Here is a 15230-nt window from a genome sequence, read left to right as displayed (position 1 = left end):
TGTGTCTTAACATGTGGTTTATCCTAGCAAATGTTCCATGTGCACATGAAACAAATGTATATTCTGCTGCTTTGAGATGAAATACACTGAAGATATCTATTTGATCCATCTGATCTAGTATGTAATTTAAGGCTACCATATCCTTGTTGATTTTCTGTCTGGAATAGTTATATCCATTTTGAATGGGGTGTTAAAATCCAATGTTATGACCATATTACTGTCCATCTTCCCTCTATGTGTATCAAAATTTGCTTTACATACTTTGGTGCTCCAATATTGCTTGCATAAATGTTTACAAGGGTTATATTCTCTTGTTGGATTGTTCTCTTCATCATTACTTAGTATCCCTCTTAGTTTTTTCTATAATCTTTGTTTTAAAGTCTACTTTTTAGATATGTTAGCTACCCAGCTTTTTTCCCCTTCCATTTGCATGAAATATCTTTTACCATCCCTTCACTTTTAGTCTGTTGTATCTTTTTTTTTTCTGAGATGGATCTTTTGTAGACAGCATATACATGGGTCTTGCATTCTTATTCATTCAGCTACAGTATGTGTTTTGATTGGAGCATTTAAGCCATTTACATTTAAAGTGATTATTGTTAAGTACATATTTATTGACTTTTTTGTTTTGACTATGTTTCTTTGGGGTTTTTTTTTTGTTCTCCTCCCCCCTTCTTCCTCTTTTTCTTGTTTATAAAGCAAATTTTTTTAGCTTTTTTTTGTAACACTGGTTTGGTGGTAACAAATTTCTTTACATTTCTCTTGTCTGAGAAGTTCTTTAATTCTCCTTCAATTTTAAATAATAAACTTGCTGGGAAAGTAATGTTGGTTATAGGTTCTTATTTTCCATCACTTTTAATATTTCATGCCAATCCCTTCTGGCCTGAAATGCTTTTGTTGAGAAATCACCTGACAGTCTTAAGTGAACTTCCTTGTAGGAAACTAACTGTATTTCTCATGCAGCTTTTAAAGTTATCACTTTGTCTGTGACCTTTGTTGTTTTAATTATAATGTGTCTGGCTATGGACCTCTTTGGGTTCATCTTGTTTGGGATTCTGCATTTTCTGAACTTGTATGTCTTCTTCCTTCACCAGGTTAAGGAAGGTTTTGGTCATTATTTCTTCAAATATGTCTCAATCTCTTGCTCTATGTCTTGTTCTAGTACCCCTAGGACGCAGATGTTGTTAACATGTTTCATGTTGTCCCAAAAGTCCATTAAGCTATCTTTATTTAAAATTTTTTTTTCTTTTTGCTGCTGTGAGTTGGTGGTTTTTTATTCTACTTTGTCTTCCAAGTTGCTGATTCAGTCCCCTGCTTCCTCCAACTTACTGTTTACTCCTTCCAGTGTATTCTTCATTTCTGACTACTCTTTTTTTTTATGGCTTCTAAGTCCTTTTTCATGCTGGTGAGCATCCTTATATTCACTACTTTGAACTTTATGTCTGATAAATTTATTTCTCCCATTTCATTTAGCACATTTTATGGAGATTTCCATTTTCTTTCATTTGGGACCTGTTTCTTTGTCTCCCCATTTTGACTCTCTCTTTGTGTTTGTTACTATGTATTAAATAGATCTGCTATGACTCCTAGTTTTCATGGGATGGTTTTATGTAATAGATGTCCTATGAGGCGTCCAGTGGTGCAGTATACTTGATCACCTGAGCTAGAAGTTCCAAGAATGCCTCTTGTGTGAGTTATGTAGGTCCTTCTATTGTAATTGAGTCTTGATTTTTATTGGCTCATTTGTGCAGGTGGTAAATCTTTAAGCTGGCTGACTTTGAGGCTCAACCTTAACCATAGCATGAGAGCTACTGTGCAGGTGCTGACCACATGAACCAGAATTTACCTCAGCAGGGTTTGGTGTATTCCAAGATCTCTTTTTGGATATGCCAGTTGTGAAGCTTATTGGACCCTTCTCTGATGTTGTATGACATTGGCCACTGGGTATATTCATTCTGGATTTCTTGGGTGGGACTCTGTTGCAGCCCAATGTGTGACACTGCCTGTGGCTGGTCCTGCACAACTTGCTTGGAGCTTCAAGCAACCCACAGTTTGTGGCTGCCTCTGCTGGTCTTAAGTGCACACAGGAAGGACCAAGTGGTACACCAAGACAAACTTTTACCAGCAGTGGACTTGGGGACAGGTCAGCAAAAGTCCCAAGGTTCCCTAAGATCTGCTTGTGCCTGCCTCTGCCTGCGTGTTGTCTATTAAGTTCAGCCACTGAAGAATCCTCTGTCTGTACTCAAGTTGCATGAGGTAGGTTCACAGTGTGTCACCAAGTAAGAGCGAGTCGTGTTCACCAGATTGATACATGTTCAAACTTGGTGCAAGTGCTGGGTCTAAGGCCACTCAGCAAATGTCCTTGGGTCTACAAAGTCTACCTGTCACCTGTTAGGTGCTCTCACACCTTTGTGGTGGGATAGGGTATGAGGGAATCTTCAGAGTGAAGCCAGCAGAATTTATCAGGCCCAAACAGACCAAAATTTGGCCATATGAAGGCAGAGCTCTGCTCTGGTCAGGCATGTGAGGAAAAAATGGGTCCTGTTGTAGAGCTAAACAACTCAGTCTGTCTCAGATTTTGCTGGAAGGGGCCTTAGTTCAGAGGGTGGGCTTGTTGGGAGTCAGGAGGATGGAGTTAGTGAATCTCCTATGAAGGGGCAATACTGGGCAGGCTTCAGGGAAGATGAGGGTGGTGGACCTTGTCCCAGAGCCATACAACATAGTCTGTCACATATTTTGTCCTGATCTTGGCAGGGTGGAGCCACTAAATGTCAAGTAGCTGGGGCCTCTGGGGCTGCCAAAGGGGTCTTCCAGAAGCTGCAAAGAAGGTGGTTCTAGTGTCTCTTGTAAGGGAAAAATGCCAGTTAGGTTCACTGAAAGTGGGAAAAATGACTCCTGTTCCAAAGCCACACCACTTAGTCACTGACAGACTCTGAGGCTGCCTAGACCTATATACCCTGGTCAAAATTGCTGACTCCTCAGCAAGGCATTAATTTCACAAGGTATGGCAGGAAGGAGTTCAGAGAGTGAGGCTATTGCTTTCTCATATGCTGATACCACAAAGAAGGAAGTGCTCCACTCAAGAATTATGGTGTCTGCAGTATGAGAAAATAACTCAACACAGGGATCCTGGTGGTTGTCCCTTGAGTTTCCTCAGCAGAGCCACAAACCCCAGACTTTCCTTATGCAACTCCAGTCCTCCCTGCCTGCTCTCCACCAGAGTCCAGGGTGAGTGGCTGTGAATGAAAGTAAGTGCATTGGCCCTCAAAGAGGCTGCCTGTGTCTTTAGTGTACTGCTGTCTCTACCTGACAGAAACCCTGTTGCTTTTCACAGCCCACAGTTATGTGGGTGCCTCTTCCTAGCTCTGCTGTTTTGGGCTGGGGAGCCTGGCTTGGGGTTTAGACCCCATGATTCGTAAGAGAATTCCTTGGAGCTGAGATATCCCTCCAGAACTTCAGCTGCCCACCATGGGAGTGGGGCCAGCCCTTTTCCTGCATCTTTGCCCTTTCTACCAGTCTCAATGTGGCTTCTTCTGTAAATCCTTGGTTAGAAGATTTCTCTTCAGCTACTCTTCAGTTGGCTATTCAGAATAATTGTTTTTTAATTTAACTGTAATTTCAGTTTGGTCTTGGGAAAAGGCGAGTGTAGGTCCACTTATTCTACTACCATTTTGTATCTCCTATATTCTACTTTTCCACTTTCAAAATATCAGGTTTGGATAAGCAAATCCTAATTGAAGAGGCTTATAATTTTATGATCATCTATAAACTAAGAGGCACATCATTATATAATAAAAAATACTTTTGTTGCTATATTTGAAGCAGGGTCTGATAATTTTTTATTGATTTATTTTAGAGCGATAGCAGAAGGGGAAGAGAGAGAGAGAGAGAGAGAGAGAGAGAGAGAGAGAAAGAAAGAAACATCAATTTGTTATTTCACTATTTATGCATTCATTGGTTGATTCTTGTATGTGCCCTGACTGGGAATCGAACTGCAACCTTGGTGTATTGGAACAATGCTCTAACCAACTGAGCTACCCAGCCAGGGCCTCAACAATTATTAAATGATTCATCTCAGAGATGGAAGCAGTACGCATGGCAAAAAAAGAAAAAAAAAATCTGTTCTTTCTCCTATGATTTCGACTTCCCAAAGTTCCAACAGGCAAAAGTAGAGGGAGGAAAGAAGGTGGCTAAATCTAAGACATGAAATGAATGTAATGAAGTCATGTGCTGCAGAGAGACTTGAATTTAAAAGTTTTCACCAAAATATTCAGTTCATTCAGTGTTGATCTTTAGAGTCCAATATGTGGAAGCAAGAGAACAGAAAATTTTACAAAATTATCCTTTGTTTTCTGATTTATTCCACCTATATTTTCATGTTCCTTTACATCAGGACAGCATGCCAGTCAAAAAAAATTAAGGGAAAATGTATATTTTGTTTATATTCGATGATGTTTTAACATTTGTTTTAAATTATAATGAAGATATAAAGTGGAGAGTTAAGGTGCAATTTCTAGTCCCAATATTCTTCATACATTAAAAAATGGCATAAAATAAAAGAAACCTCCCCACTTTAATTTTTAAGTTTTTTTCCCAATCAGTAGAAGAGTGTGTGTCTGATCACTAGGTAGTAGCTACTTGGAGTGCCATGTGAAAAATTGATCTAAAGGCCACATGCAGTGCAGCCTGCAAGAGTGACTTGATTGTTAAGTACTGTCTGTCACACCCACCAGTTGCTCAGAGAAAGAGAGAGAGAGAGAGAGAGAGAGAGAGAGAGAGAAGAAGAAGAAGAAGAAGAAGAAGAAGAAGAAGAAGAAGAAACATAAACACTGTATTCTGATTATTCCAAAAGCACTTTTTATTTACTTTAACACAGATGACTTTTTACAATTGAAACAAAATATCTGATACACAATTTTGACTTTTTAGCAGCACCTGCAACAAGAGGATTGTGGAATACCTCAGGGTAAAGTAGAGTTGTCTGAGACAGGCACAAATTAACCTGAAATTTATCAATCCACTGAAGACATATGGAATCTGAGGCCCCCTGAATATCAGTACAATACATGAAAATAAACAAAAGAAATATTTTATATGATGTTTTAATTGACAACTATTGGGAAAAACAGTATAGTTTCTACTAGAAATATCTTATTTTAAAAATCTAGTGTTCATGAAAAAAAAATCTACTGAAAATATGTAGGGTATACGATTTCTAAGCCTATATGCACAGTTATTGGTGCTCACAGATCTCAGCCTTTGGTGTTTTTTAATCTTACTCAAATTGTACATCAACATCCCACTAAATGTTTCTCACCAAAATGCCACTGTTTTTGTCACTTAATGTTAAGTGCTTTCATTTAGATATCGTGTAGTGATTTGGCAGAAAAAAATATTGGCATGACTAAGAAGAAAGGGGCTTCAGTTGACTTGCCAATAATGTTAACACTTGTCTTGGATGACCAGGAGGCATATGAATGGGTTACCTATGTATTTTTTTTAAACTTAAATGAGCACATGCCATTCTGGTTTTGTGAGTGGATGGCCTGAGACCTACAAATAGAAATATAAGCAGAGTGCAAGTAGAAGGAGAGGACCCTGGTCTCATGAACTTTAAAACAATTAGTATTTAATAACTCTGACATCAGATTTTCACTCTAACGTGATTGTAGCAAAATAATCATAGAATTTGGAAACCAGTGTGGCTGGCTATAGGCATAGGCAGAATAGGGACCAATATTTACGAGCTGTAGTTATCCCAGTTCTGTCTTTGACTTCAAGCATAAAAGTTAGTTGGACAATGGGGTCAGGACTATATTTAAATTGGAAATGTTGAGTATGAGTGAGTTGAAATACTGTCTTCAGCTTGTCTATGTGGCCAAAAAGTCCCAGAGCTCTTAAAGCACAAAGGGTCGCATATATAAGGTTGATTTCATATGTGGCTACAATGGAGAGTTCTAGGCTGTGTTCTTGTGAAAGCTCCTACCCTTTTCCTGGCCCAGGTCTCTTTTGGGAGTCATTTATAACTGTTCCTCACTAACTTGGGTCACTATTTTTTTATCATAGTTGTTTTAAAAATAAAGATTGAAAGCTATGAAAGACAAACAGGTCAACCAACAGGAACTAGACTGCATATAGATAGCTGACAGTCATAGTAATCAAATTTTGACAAACTACTTTTGCATTTTAATATAGTATCTTTAAGGTGTTTATATCAGGGCACATAATTATTATTCAGATCTCAAGAATTTTTCCTGCCACAGTACATAAGCAAAAGACAGAGCTATGTCATTGCTGTTAAATGCTGATCCCAGATTACTTTAAGCATTTTAAAAGTCCCTCTCCTTAGTCTTAGCCATTATCTTAAGATACATATAACTGTAACATGGCACTGAAATGTAGTTTGTTGCTTATAGATTTATAGAACTTAGAGCTGGAAGGGACCTTAAACCAAGCATCCAGTCAGTACAGAAATTCTTTTTATGGTATTTTAACAGATGGTCATCCAGCATCTATTTGAATTTTTTTTTTGGAAGGGAGTTCATTATTAAGGCAGTCCATTCTGCTGTTGGACAAGTCTAATTATGAGAAATTCATTCTGATACTGCGTTAAAGTCTGCTCTCTTGTCACTTTCAATGTCTTAATTTGGCCCACTGAACATACAGTACAACATACCAAAAAATCAGTTTCTTCTTATATAATAAATATTGGAGTTAAGGAACCGTGTGAGAAAAAGCTCATCATCCCTCAATCTTCTTTGAAGGTTTCTCTGAGAGCACATCATGGTATACCAAAAGACCATCAAAATTATGAGCAGAGAGCGTTGCATCCAAAGCCACAAACCAAGCAGCATTGCTAAATTGATAAGAGGTTGTCAGAGAAGCAACATCCCTGTATAGCAAAAGTAGACTTACGAAGTAAAAGCAGACCAACCATTTATTTGCAAGGGTGGTTGGCATATTTAAGCATAATCTGTTCCCTAGTACCCTGTTACTTCAAACACAAGAAGTATAATAAATTTCTAGTGTCATTAGTGAATCTCTTATTGAGATGATATTTTTTGGAAAGCTCAAATGAGAACAAAGCATATATAAGGATTTAAACAAGGCAGTGTATATCATCATACTTTTGCATTCCTAATCATTACAACCTCTTTATAATTCCAGCTTTGGAATCCATGTTTGCATTACTATTTTTATTATAATACAGGTCAGAGTACAATTCCTCCCCTCTCCCCCTTTGGCAGACATGTCAGAAACTGCTTGGCAAGAGTCAGTGGTGACATTTATTAGTTGATTAATGGAACACTTTAAGGAATAGCTATAGCTCTTTAATTCCTTCATGCAGCTGTGTTCTAAGTTTAAACTGTGATTGGAAAACACTGAAATCTTTCAGGACTAAATCTTTCTGAAGTGTCCTGTTGCACACAAGAAAGAAATAGCAGAAATTAGGCAAAATACACTTGACTTGGTAAAGCGCGTTTTAAAAAATTACTCTACAACTTCAGTTTGAAAGGCTTTAATTAACAATTACAACCTTATCCCTTACCCTTTCTTTTTTGTGTGTGCACCCTGAGAAGGGCACGGTTACTCTTACACTACTGACTGAACAATTTGGGGTACACTTTTAAAAGGCTTCTTACTTTTAACAGCATGAAGATTCTGCTTTGGAGCCACTGTTCAAGTCAATAGTGTGACTTAACATGCAATGCTCCAACTGTTCCTCTACTGCCAACACCTGCCTGACAGCTTCTTCAAAGGCCACTGTCACATTAGTATCATCTTTGGCACTTGTTTCTAGATAAGGGTAATCACCATTCTCCATGCACCAGGCTTGTGCCTCCTCGATAGTCACTTGCCTATCCTCTTTGTCTACCTTGTTACCCAGAACTACAAAGGGGAAGTGCTCAGGGTCTTTCACATCTGCATAGTAGATGAATTCTTTCTGCCAGTTACCAAGGTTCTCAAAGCTCTGCCGGTCATCCACGCTGAAGGTCAAGAGGCAGCAATCTGCTCCCCTGTAGAAGGGTGTCCTAAGGCTCTTGAAACGTTCCTGCCCTGCAGTATCCCAGATCTGGAGAGTTACAAAACGTCCATCTACCTCCAGATCGCGATTTAAGAACTCTACCCCTATGGTGTGAAAAGCCTGGGAGTCAAATTTATTGGTTACATAACGGTTCATAAGTGAGCTTTTACCAACTCCACCATCACCCAAGAGAATGACTTTCAAGAGCAGGGATTTACCACTCATTGTTGCAGCACCAGATGGGGAGAAGTTTATAACCAAGAGAACCTGGAAATAAAATAAAAAATAGGAGGAAAAACAATTAAACTTGAAGTGAAAATCAACTTCATAATAAATTTCTCTGAATTATGAGGCCTTCTAATTTAGCTTTTCTTGATTCATGCTCATTAACATGATATAGTACAACAGAAAAAAATAAAACTCTTTATTTTTTTTTTTGCATGAGAGAGAAAATAGGTCTTGTTTTTCTGAGATCTGTTGCTTGTGCCAGGAAAGTGGCTGAATGCCATGGGTAAGTAGACTAGCAGATGGTGCTGCAATTTGGTTCAGCTCTGACCCTATTCTTTCTTATATGAGAGAGCCTAGAACAGGGACGCCAACTCAAATGTGTAACCATATTAGCTTCTGGCTTGGACAGTTCCAAACAAGATGCAAATAGTCTAAAATTGATTCGGGGTTTGTAGTCTGTTCCTGATGAACCCACACATTACTGAGGAGAAAAGGCTACATAAGCTCAAATTCTGTTAGTAGAGGATTGGGCTAGAATTAGACCAAACTTGGAAAGAGAAAAAGGTCAAGTTTTTTTCTGGCATTTACTTCATGATGCTTGCATCGATATAGATACCCTCACAATGAAAGGATCTTCCATAATCTTTTCTTCATGGAACAATGGAGTGAAGTTGATGATAGTTGACTGGTACCAATATAACAGCTATCATTCAGGAAGAATATCTTGAATAGCTTATTAATTTTTAGATTTGGCTTCTAATTCCATACTAGCACTAAAGAAACCTACTATAAACTCAAAAGCATTAATAATTATACTGAACCTTTTTGTTATCTCCATAACATGCCTATACATGAAATACCTAGAATGGATCTTAAGAAAAAAGATCAAATATTATTTTTTTGTTTTTGTTTTGTATTTTTCTGAAGTGAGAAGTGGGGAGGCAGAGAGACAGACTCCTACATGCGCCCTACCAGGATCCACCTGGCATGCCTGATAGAGGGTGATGCGCTGCCATCTGGGGTGTTGCTCCATTGCAACTGGAGCCATTCTAGTACCCGAGGCAGAGGCCATGGAGCCTTCCTCAGTGCCTGGGACAACTTTGTTCCAATGGAGCCTAGGCTGAGGGAAAGGAAGAGAGATATAAAGAGAAGGGAGAGGGGGAAAGGTGGAGAAGCATATGAGTGCCTATCCTGTATGCCTTGGCTGGGAATTGAACCCAGGACTTCTACACGCTGGCTGATACTCTACCACTGAGCCAATCGGCCAGGGCCAAAAAGATTAATTGTTTACTGAGCAACTGCCTTGTACTAGAATCTGTTAAGTAATTTCACACTAGCTCCATTGTGGGAACACAACAATGATAATGTTAATTGGATATTAAGAGACCCAAAGAGAGGAAAATTAATCATTAATCAAACCAGCACATACAGAAGAGTTTCTAGAGGCATATACATTTGAAATGTAATTAAAAAAAAAACACAAACACCTCAGTAGTCCTTAAAATTATGTTGATGTGCATGTGTACTAACCATATATTTTTTAAACACACATTTTTAGGATATTCAATAGAATATATATATGGCCTATTGAATATAAAACATAAACCTACCCAGTTGGGTCTTTGTCACAATCTTGTCTTTTTCTTGATGTTCTATTTTTCTTTTTTCAGGATTCTAAAAATCAAATTGGGAAACATTATTTTTTAAATCTATAATGAAACAAAGAATATACTCAAGTCAGAAAAAGAACAAGCTACCCTTACTTTACATATAGAGAATGCTTTTCATAAATATACTTGAGTTTAAAATGTTATAAATGCTTAACATGTAAAAAATAATTTTACTGCAAAAACTTTAACTTGCCCTAACTTGAATGTACTTTATATGATTTTGAAAGTTTTATATTGTCTCTCCATTGAACTCTTCATTCAAAATAAATCAAAGAATCGGAGATATTCACAGTAGACGATATTTAGGAAAAGGAAAGCAAAGAGGAGTCTAATATATAATGGTATTCTATGTCAGAGATGAAACTCCTTCCCTTTATATCTACAGTGTTCCCATCTTCAAGAACTTCCTAGTGCACTCACCAATCTGCCTCGAGTTTATCTCTGCATTTGACTCTACAAGATGAGAGAAGAAAAAGTTACGTGTGGGGATTCCCTGTTTACAATATATTCTCTTTGCTAATTATTTTACTCATTAATTTTGATCATCTGCCTTGAACACAAGTTTTAATATTTAGCTGGTTTTATTAAATTGAAACACAACTTCATAATTAACATTTTAGTTAATTATGGCAAGAGTCTTATTTAACCAGGACCAAGACTATTGATCTAAAACAAAAAACAACTCTAGATTTGTTGAGTGTTTTCTTAGTGAGGAATAAAGAAGCTTTTAACAAATCTCCTGCTTAATAATTTTATTATTTTTTTCAAATATAGATGAAGCATATAATAGAGGAGTTATTAGAGATGTAAATTAGTAGTTATGAATTCAAATAATGTCTCTAAAGTGGATAGGCTATTCCACTTCTTGGTCTATATCTATTCTAAAGAATTCTCAAGTTTCCAACAATTCTTTATGTTTGTCCTCTTTTATTTTTTTAAAAAATCCACTCTCAAACTGCTGTCTTTGGCACCCATTCAAGTAACAAACATCTTTAAGTGGCAATGAAACAAGTGTTAGTATACTTTTTTTATTTTTAATACTGGTCTTTAGGATAACTTTACAGAACAGAACTCTTGAACTCTTACTCAAAAAAGTAACAGAAGAAAGTGCAAACTTGGGCACAACACTCATAGTATTAAGGGCTCATGCCAAATAAGCTTCCTTAAGTTTTTAGCAAACAGGTGTTCATATCATTTAATGACTCACTAACTCTACTTTCCCAGCTGTGGATACATCAAATGACAGGTCAAGGACTGAGTGCTTATGGAAACAAAATACTCAGCTCCAGGAATAATGATGAAGTATTAATAACTATCTGAGATAATGCTGCAGTTGCTTGTGCTTTCCCTATCTGGCTTTGTGCACACATAACTTCTGGTTACATAGGCTCTATAAAGCAATGCAGTTCAGTGTCAAGTGTACTGGGCTGGCAGCAATCAGGAGATAAGTCTTCATTGCTGCTTTCTCATTCATCATTTTATGAACTTGGACAGGTCACTTAATCTTGCTGTGTTTCAATATCTTTCAAAATAGAGCTGATAATGCTTGCCCTAATTAACTCATAGGATTTTGAGGGAAATGAATAACTTACAAAGTCTGCAAAGATTTTTAAGCATTTATTAAAATTTTGGTTTGAGGTTTTTGTTCCTTTTGCTCCTCCACTTCCTCTCATTCACCGGTGGGAGCCTTATGATTTGGTGTTAACCCTTTTCATAAAGGGCCTGCCACTGGTAATATAGAATTCTTCTTTTTCTTTGTCTTCCATATTTGGAATGCCTTGTCTCCCAACAATTTTGAGCATCTGCATCTACCACAGAATCTCAGCACTGGAGGGACCTTAAGGTATTCTGGTCCAATCCTGCTATTGATGCTGGAGAAAGGTTGCTTCTCATTTGTGTCCTGAAAGGGAATCAAACCCGGGACATCCATACGCCAGGTTGATGCACAACACTGAGCCAACTGGCTAGGGCCACAACCAAATTTTAAATTCCTAGGTAATAAGGCTCTTGTTTATATATGACTTTGAAGTCCCTTCAACATGCAGCACAAGGGTCCTCTATATGGCTAATCAATAAATATTTGTTCATTAATGAACTTTTTTTTGGTAGGTGCCCAGAACTAATGCCTCTGAATTTATGCCAAGGTACAACAGACACATAGTTCTGTATGAAATCCAAGTACTATTATTTATAAAGTGACTAAAGAGCAGAAGTTATCTGCATCTCTTTCTAATGGGACTTAACAGGAATCCCACCTGTTGAAAGTCAGTGGAAATAGTTCAGTTTACCTACCCCTCCCCTGACATTTACAAAATAAGTATATAAATTTCTCCATTCCCATAAAAAACAAGACAATAATTGTCTCCACTTCATATTTTCAGTGGTTGCTGGCATCTCTGCCATTAACCATCATCATCATTTGAAAATTAGTGTATTAATCTTTACTACATACTTAACTTAAAAAAGAACTAGAACAGTATAAAAGCAAATCAATTATTTCCTCCCCTAGAATATGCTAAATGTAAATCAAACCTTGAAAGAAGATAACATATATTAGGCAAAATAACTCTTTGATAAACCTAAATACATTTAATAGGAAAGTCAAACCCCTTGTACATCCCTTATGGGTCCCACATCAGGTTAGAATTTGGACTACAATTTTTATTCTGATTTTAGTCCTATTCAGAGAAAGATCTGGTTTAACAGACCAACTGTCCTAGAAAGGCAATTCTCCTTTCCTATCTCACTGCCCCAAACAGATTAACAAGCATTCTTTAAAGGTAGTTTATTCACTATCTTTTTTCCAATTCTGGTTTAAGTTTCAGACATTATGGTGAATTAGGAATTCACATAACCGATACTTGCCAGCTTTCTTTGTTCTTCAACATATTTGAAACCTTCTGAATGTGTTGTGCAGACACCCACACTGGCTTATTAAACTGATTGTATTTAATTGAGGCTGGGGGTGGAGGTGAGAGAGGAGGCAGTACAATGACGAGAAAGAGGTTAAACCTTTGAAAATAGTGCATTTTAGTGCGATAATGGAGAGATGAGAGGTAAAAACGGAAATTGGCAACATCAGTTCTGTTGCCATGGGTAGAATGATGCTCAGATGCATAGTGCGGATTGAGAGCATGTCTTGAGAGGGCTGTGTACTGCAGGGCTGGGGGTGGGGGAGGAGCAGCGTGGGAGGGCTAGGCCGGAGATGAGAGTGGCACTGGAGGCAAAATGCTCAGGGGAGGCGCCATGGTTGGAGTTGAGAGGAAAGCCTATCCTGTGGTGACATACAGGTTGAGGCTACTGAGCTCACTGTTGATTCCTGGCACAACGTTTGTTAATACTGCATTGGAGAACTGGGAGAGGCTTCTTTAGTTTATGTGAAAATCAGTACAAGTAAGAAACGATCGAATCTTTGAGATCCTCTACCTCAAGGAATGTAGATTATTCCCAATACAACTTGAAGCTTGGTGGTGGTGGTGGTGGTGGTGGTGGTGGTGGCGTTCTTAGCGGGGAAGCTCTCTGATGTGCGCACTGGGTTCATTTTGTTGAGCTAACAAGTAACCAGCTACATCCATGCATTGAGTCCAAGCGCCACAGCTGTCATGCCACTGGAATGTTATTTCCACATTTATGCACATATTTAGATTCTATATGCAACTAGAAGGGACCAGTGTGGAATTTCACCCTTAACCTTTCATTCCTCAGACTACAGCTCTGCAGCTGTGAGCCTGAAGGCATTCTAGATAGAATTTGGCACTGTCCTCAGGCCACTTCTTCCCAAGTAGACTGAGTGGAGACAGGTAAGCTTTGGATAAGAGATCAGGGTACCGGGAGTAGAACCTTCCTTAGGAGATTGGGAATGTTGTCATGTCTAAGACAGTAAGGAGCACGGTTAGCATTGGGGATCTAGAAAGAGAGATGTCACTCAGAGTTTCAACTGCCTTGGACCCAGGTCCTCTGACCTCACCCCCAGCTCTTAGAACTAGCGGCCGTGGCGCATGCGCATTGAGCCACACCCGCTCCCCACGGAACCCTATGCCTCCTAGCACCGCTCTGGCAGCTGCTTAGATTATTCCGCAACGCCCCCCCTCCACCGCCACCAGCTCCGACCCCTGCAGGGCAGAGGGCCCTTTCCCAAGATACGAGTGCCCCAGAAATGACTTAGACATCCCTTTCTCCGTTTCCCCCCCGAAGTCCCCACCTCCCGGCCTCTCGGGTCCCGGCCTTTGGCCGCGCACCCTGCCCACGCACAGGCACCTTACCCAACACAATGGGACAGAGACAGAAGAGAGCCTCGGGCGCCAGGCAGTCCGCTCTGGGAGCCGGCAGCCCGGCTCCTCAGCGACACCGTCACTGCTCCCGCTGTCTCCTTGTCCTCAGTGGGGTAGCAAGTGCAGCTTGGACCTCCGTGGCCTGACAGCTGCCGCTCGCGCCCGCTGCTGCTGCCGCGCAGCGTCTCGCGCCCGCGCCCGCGAGGGGAGGGGGCGGGGCTCGCGCCACCTCCTTGGTCCCCTCTCCGGAGCTGAACCCGGCTGCCTCCCGTGCTCGCTGGTCGAGAGCGCACCCTGGCTCGCTCACTCTTCTGTCATGCTAAGGGTCCAACTCTGGTCTTCTGTGTCCTCCCCTCCCCTCGGTAGGGACAGTGACAACGGACTGTCACATATTGCTCTCCCACTCCTCTGCAGCCCTAGTCCACAGCCCCATTTTCTACAATTACTCTTCCTCCTATTCCCCCTACTACCTCATTTACCTTACCACCAAGCCCTTTACTTTTTCCAAGAGGAGAGCACATATGATACATTCCCCTGTTTCAAATAGCTCAGGGAAATACATTACTAGGAAATACATTACACATTCCTAGGCCCTCTGGCTACTCATGAAATTCTCATGGCAATTTAAAAAGAAAAGTTCACAACTGTAGTTCAGGCATTGAAGACACATCTTCCTTTACCCTTACCAGTTAGCATCCACACAGAGAGCATTGCTACCCCGGAAATGTTTCTGGGGTAGAATGAAATGTTCCAGTTGTGCCCAGCTTCTCAGCCAGTCCTTTTTGTTGTCTCCTGTGGTCCTCTAGTACCTCCAACTTGTTTGTGATTTATTCTTTCCTGAAATCAAAGAAGGCCGAAGTCCTGGAGTTATTTAGCCCGCACTCCATCTTTCTGTCAGGTGTATCCATCTATGAAGCTTCCCTGATATCTGAGAACCTGAGCCTGCAAGGCACTGCCTCTCACTTACCTTGTGCCCCCTGAGAGCCCCCACAATGCCCTTCCTCCATCTAAGCCAGTCTCTCTCTATCTCTTCAT

General features: G+C 39.8%; 1 protein-coding gene across 1 annotated transcript; it reads right to left on the bottom strand.

Moving 5' to 3' along the window:
• Positions 1-4834: 4834 nt before the first annotated feature.
• On the bottom strand, positions 4835-14341 carry RAB9B (RAB9B, member RAS oncogene family). The gene is made up of 3 exons (XM_066357336.1): positions 14187-14341; positions 9865-9928; positions 4835-8293 (listed from the first exon to the last, which is right to left on the bottom strand). The coding sequence occupies exon 3, from the start codon at positions 8249-8251 to the stop codon at positions 7646-7648; it is 606 nt and encodes a 201-aa protein (XP_066213433.1). The 5' UTR covers positions 8252-8293; positions 9865-9928; positions 14187-14341; the 3' UTR covers positions 4835-7645.
• Positions 14342-15230: the final 889 nt, after the last annotated feature.

Source organism: Saccopteryx leptura, chromosome X (assembly GCF_036850995.1).
Source record: "Saccopteryx leptura isolate mSacLep1 chromosome X, mSacLep1_pri_phased_curated, whole genome shotgun sequence".
Taxonomy (NCBI): domain Eukaryota; kingdom Metazoa; phylum Chordata; class Mammalia; order Chiroptera; family Emballonuridae; genus Saccopteryx; species Saccopteryx leptura.
Note: the sequence above shows the minus strand (reverse complement) of the source record. Positions and strands in the feature narration are given on the sequence as shown.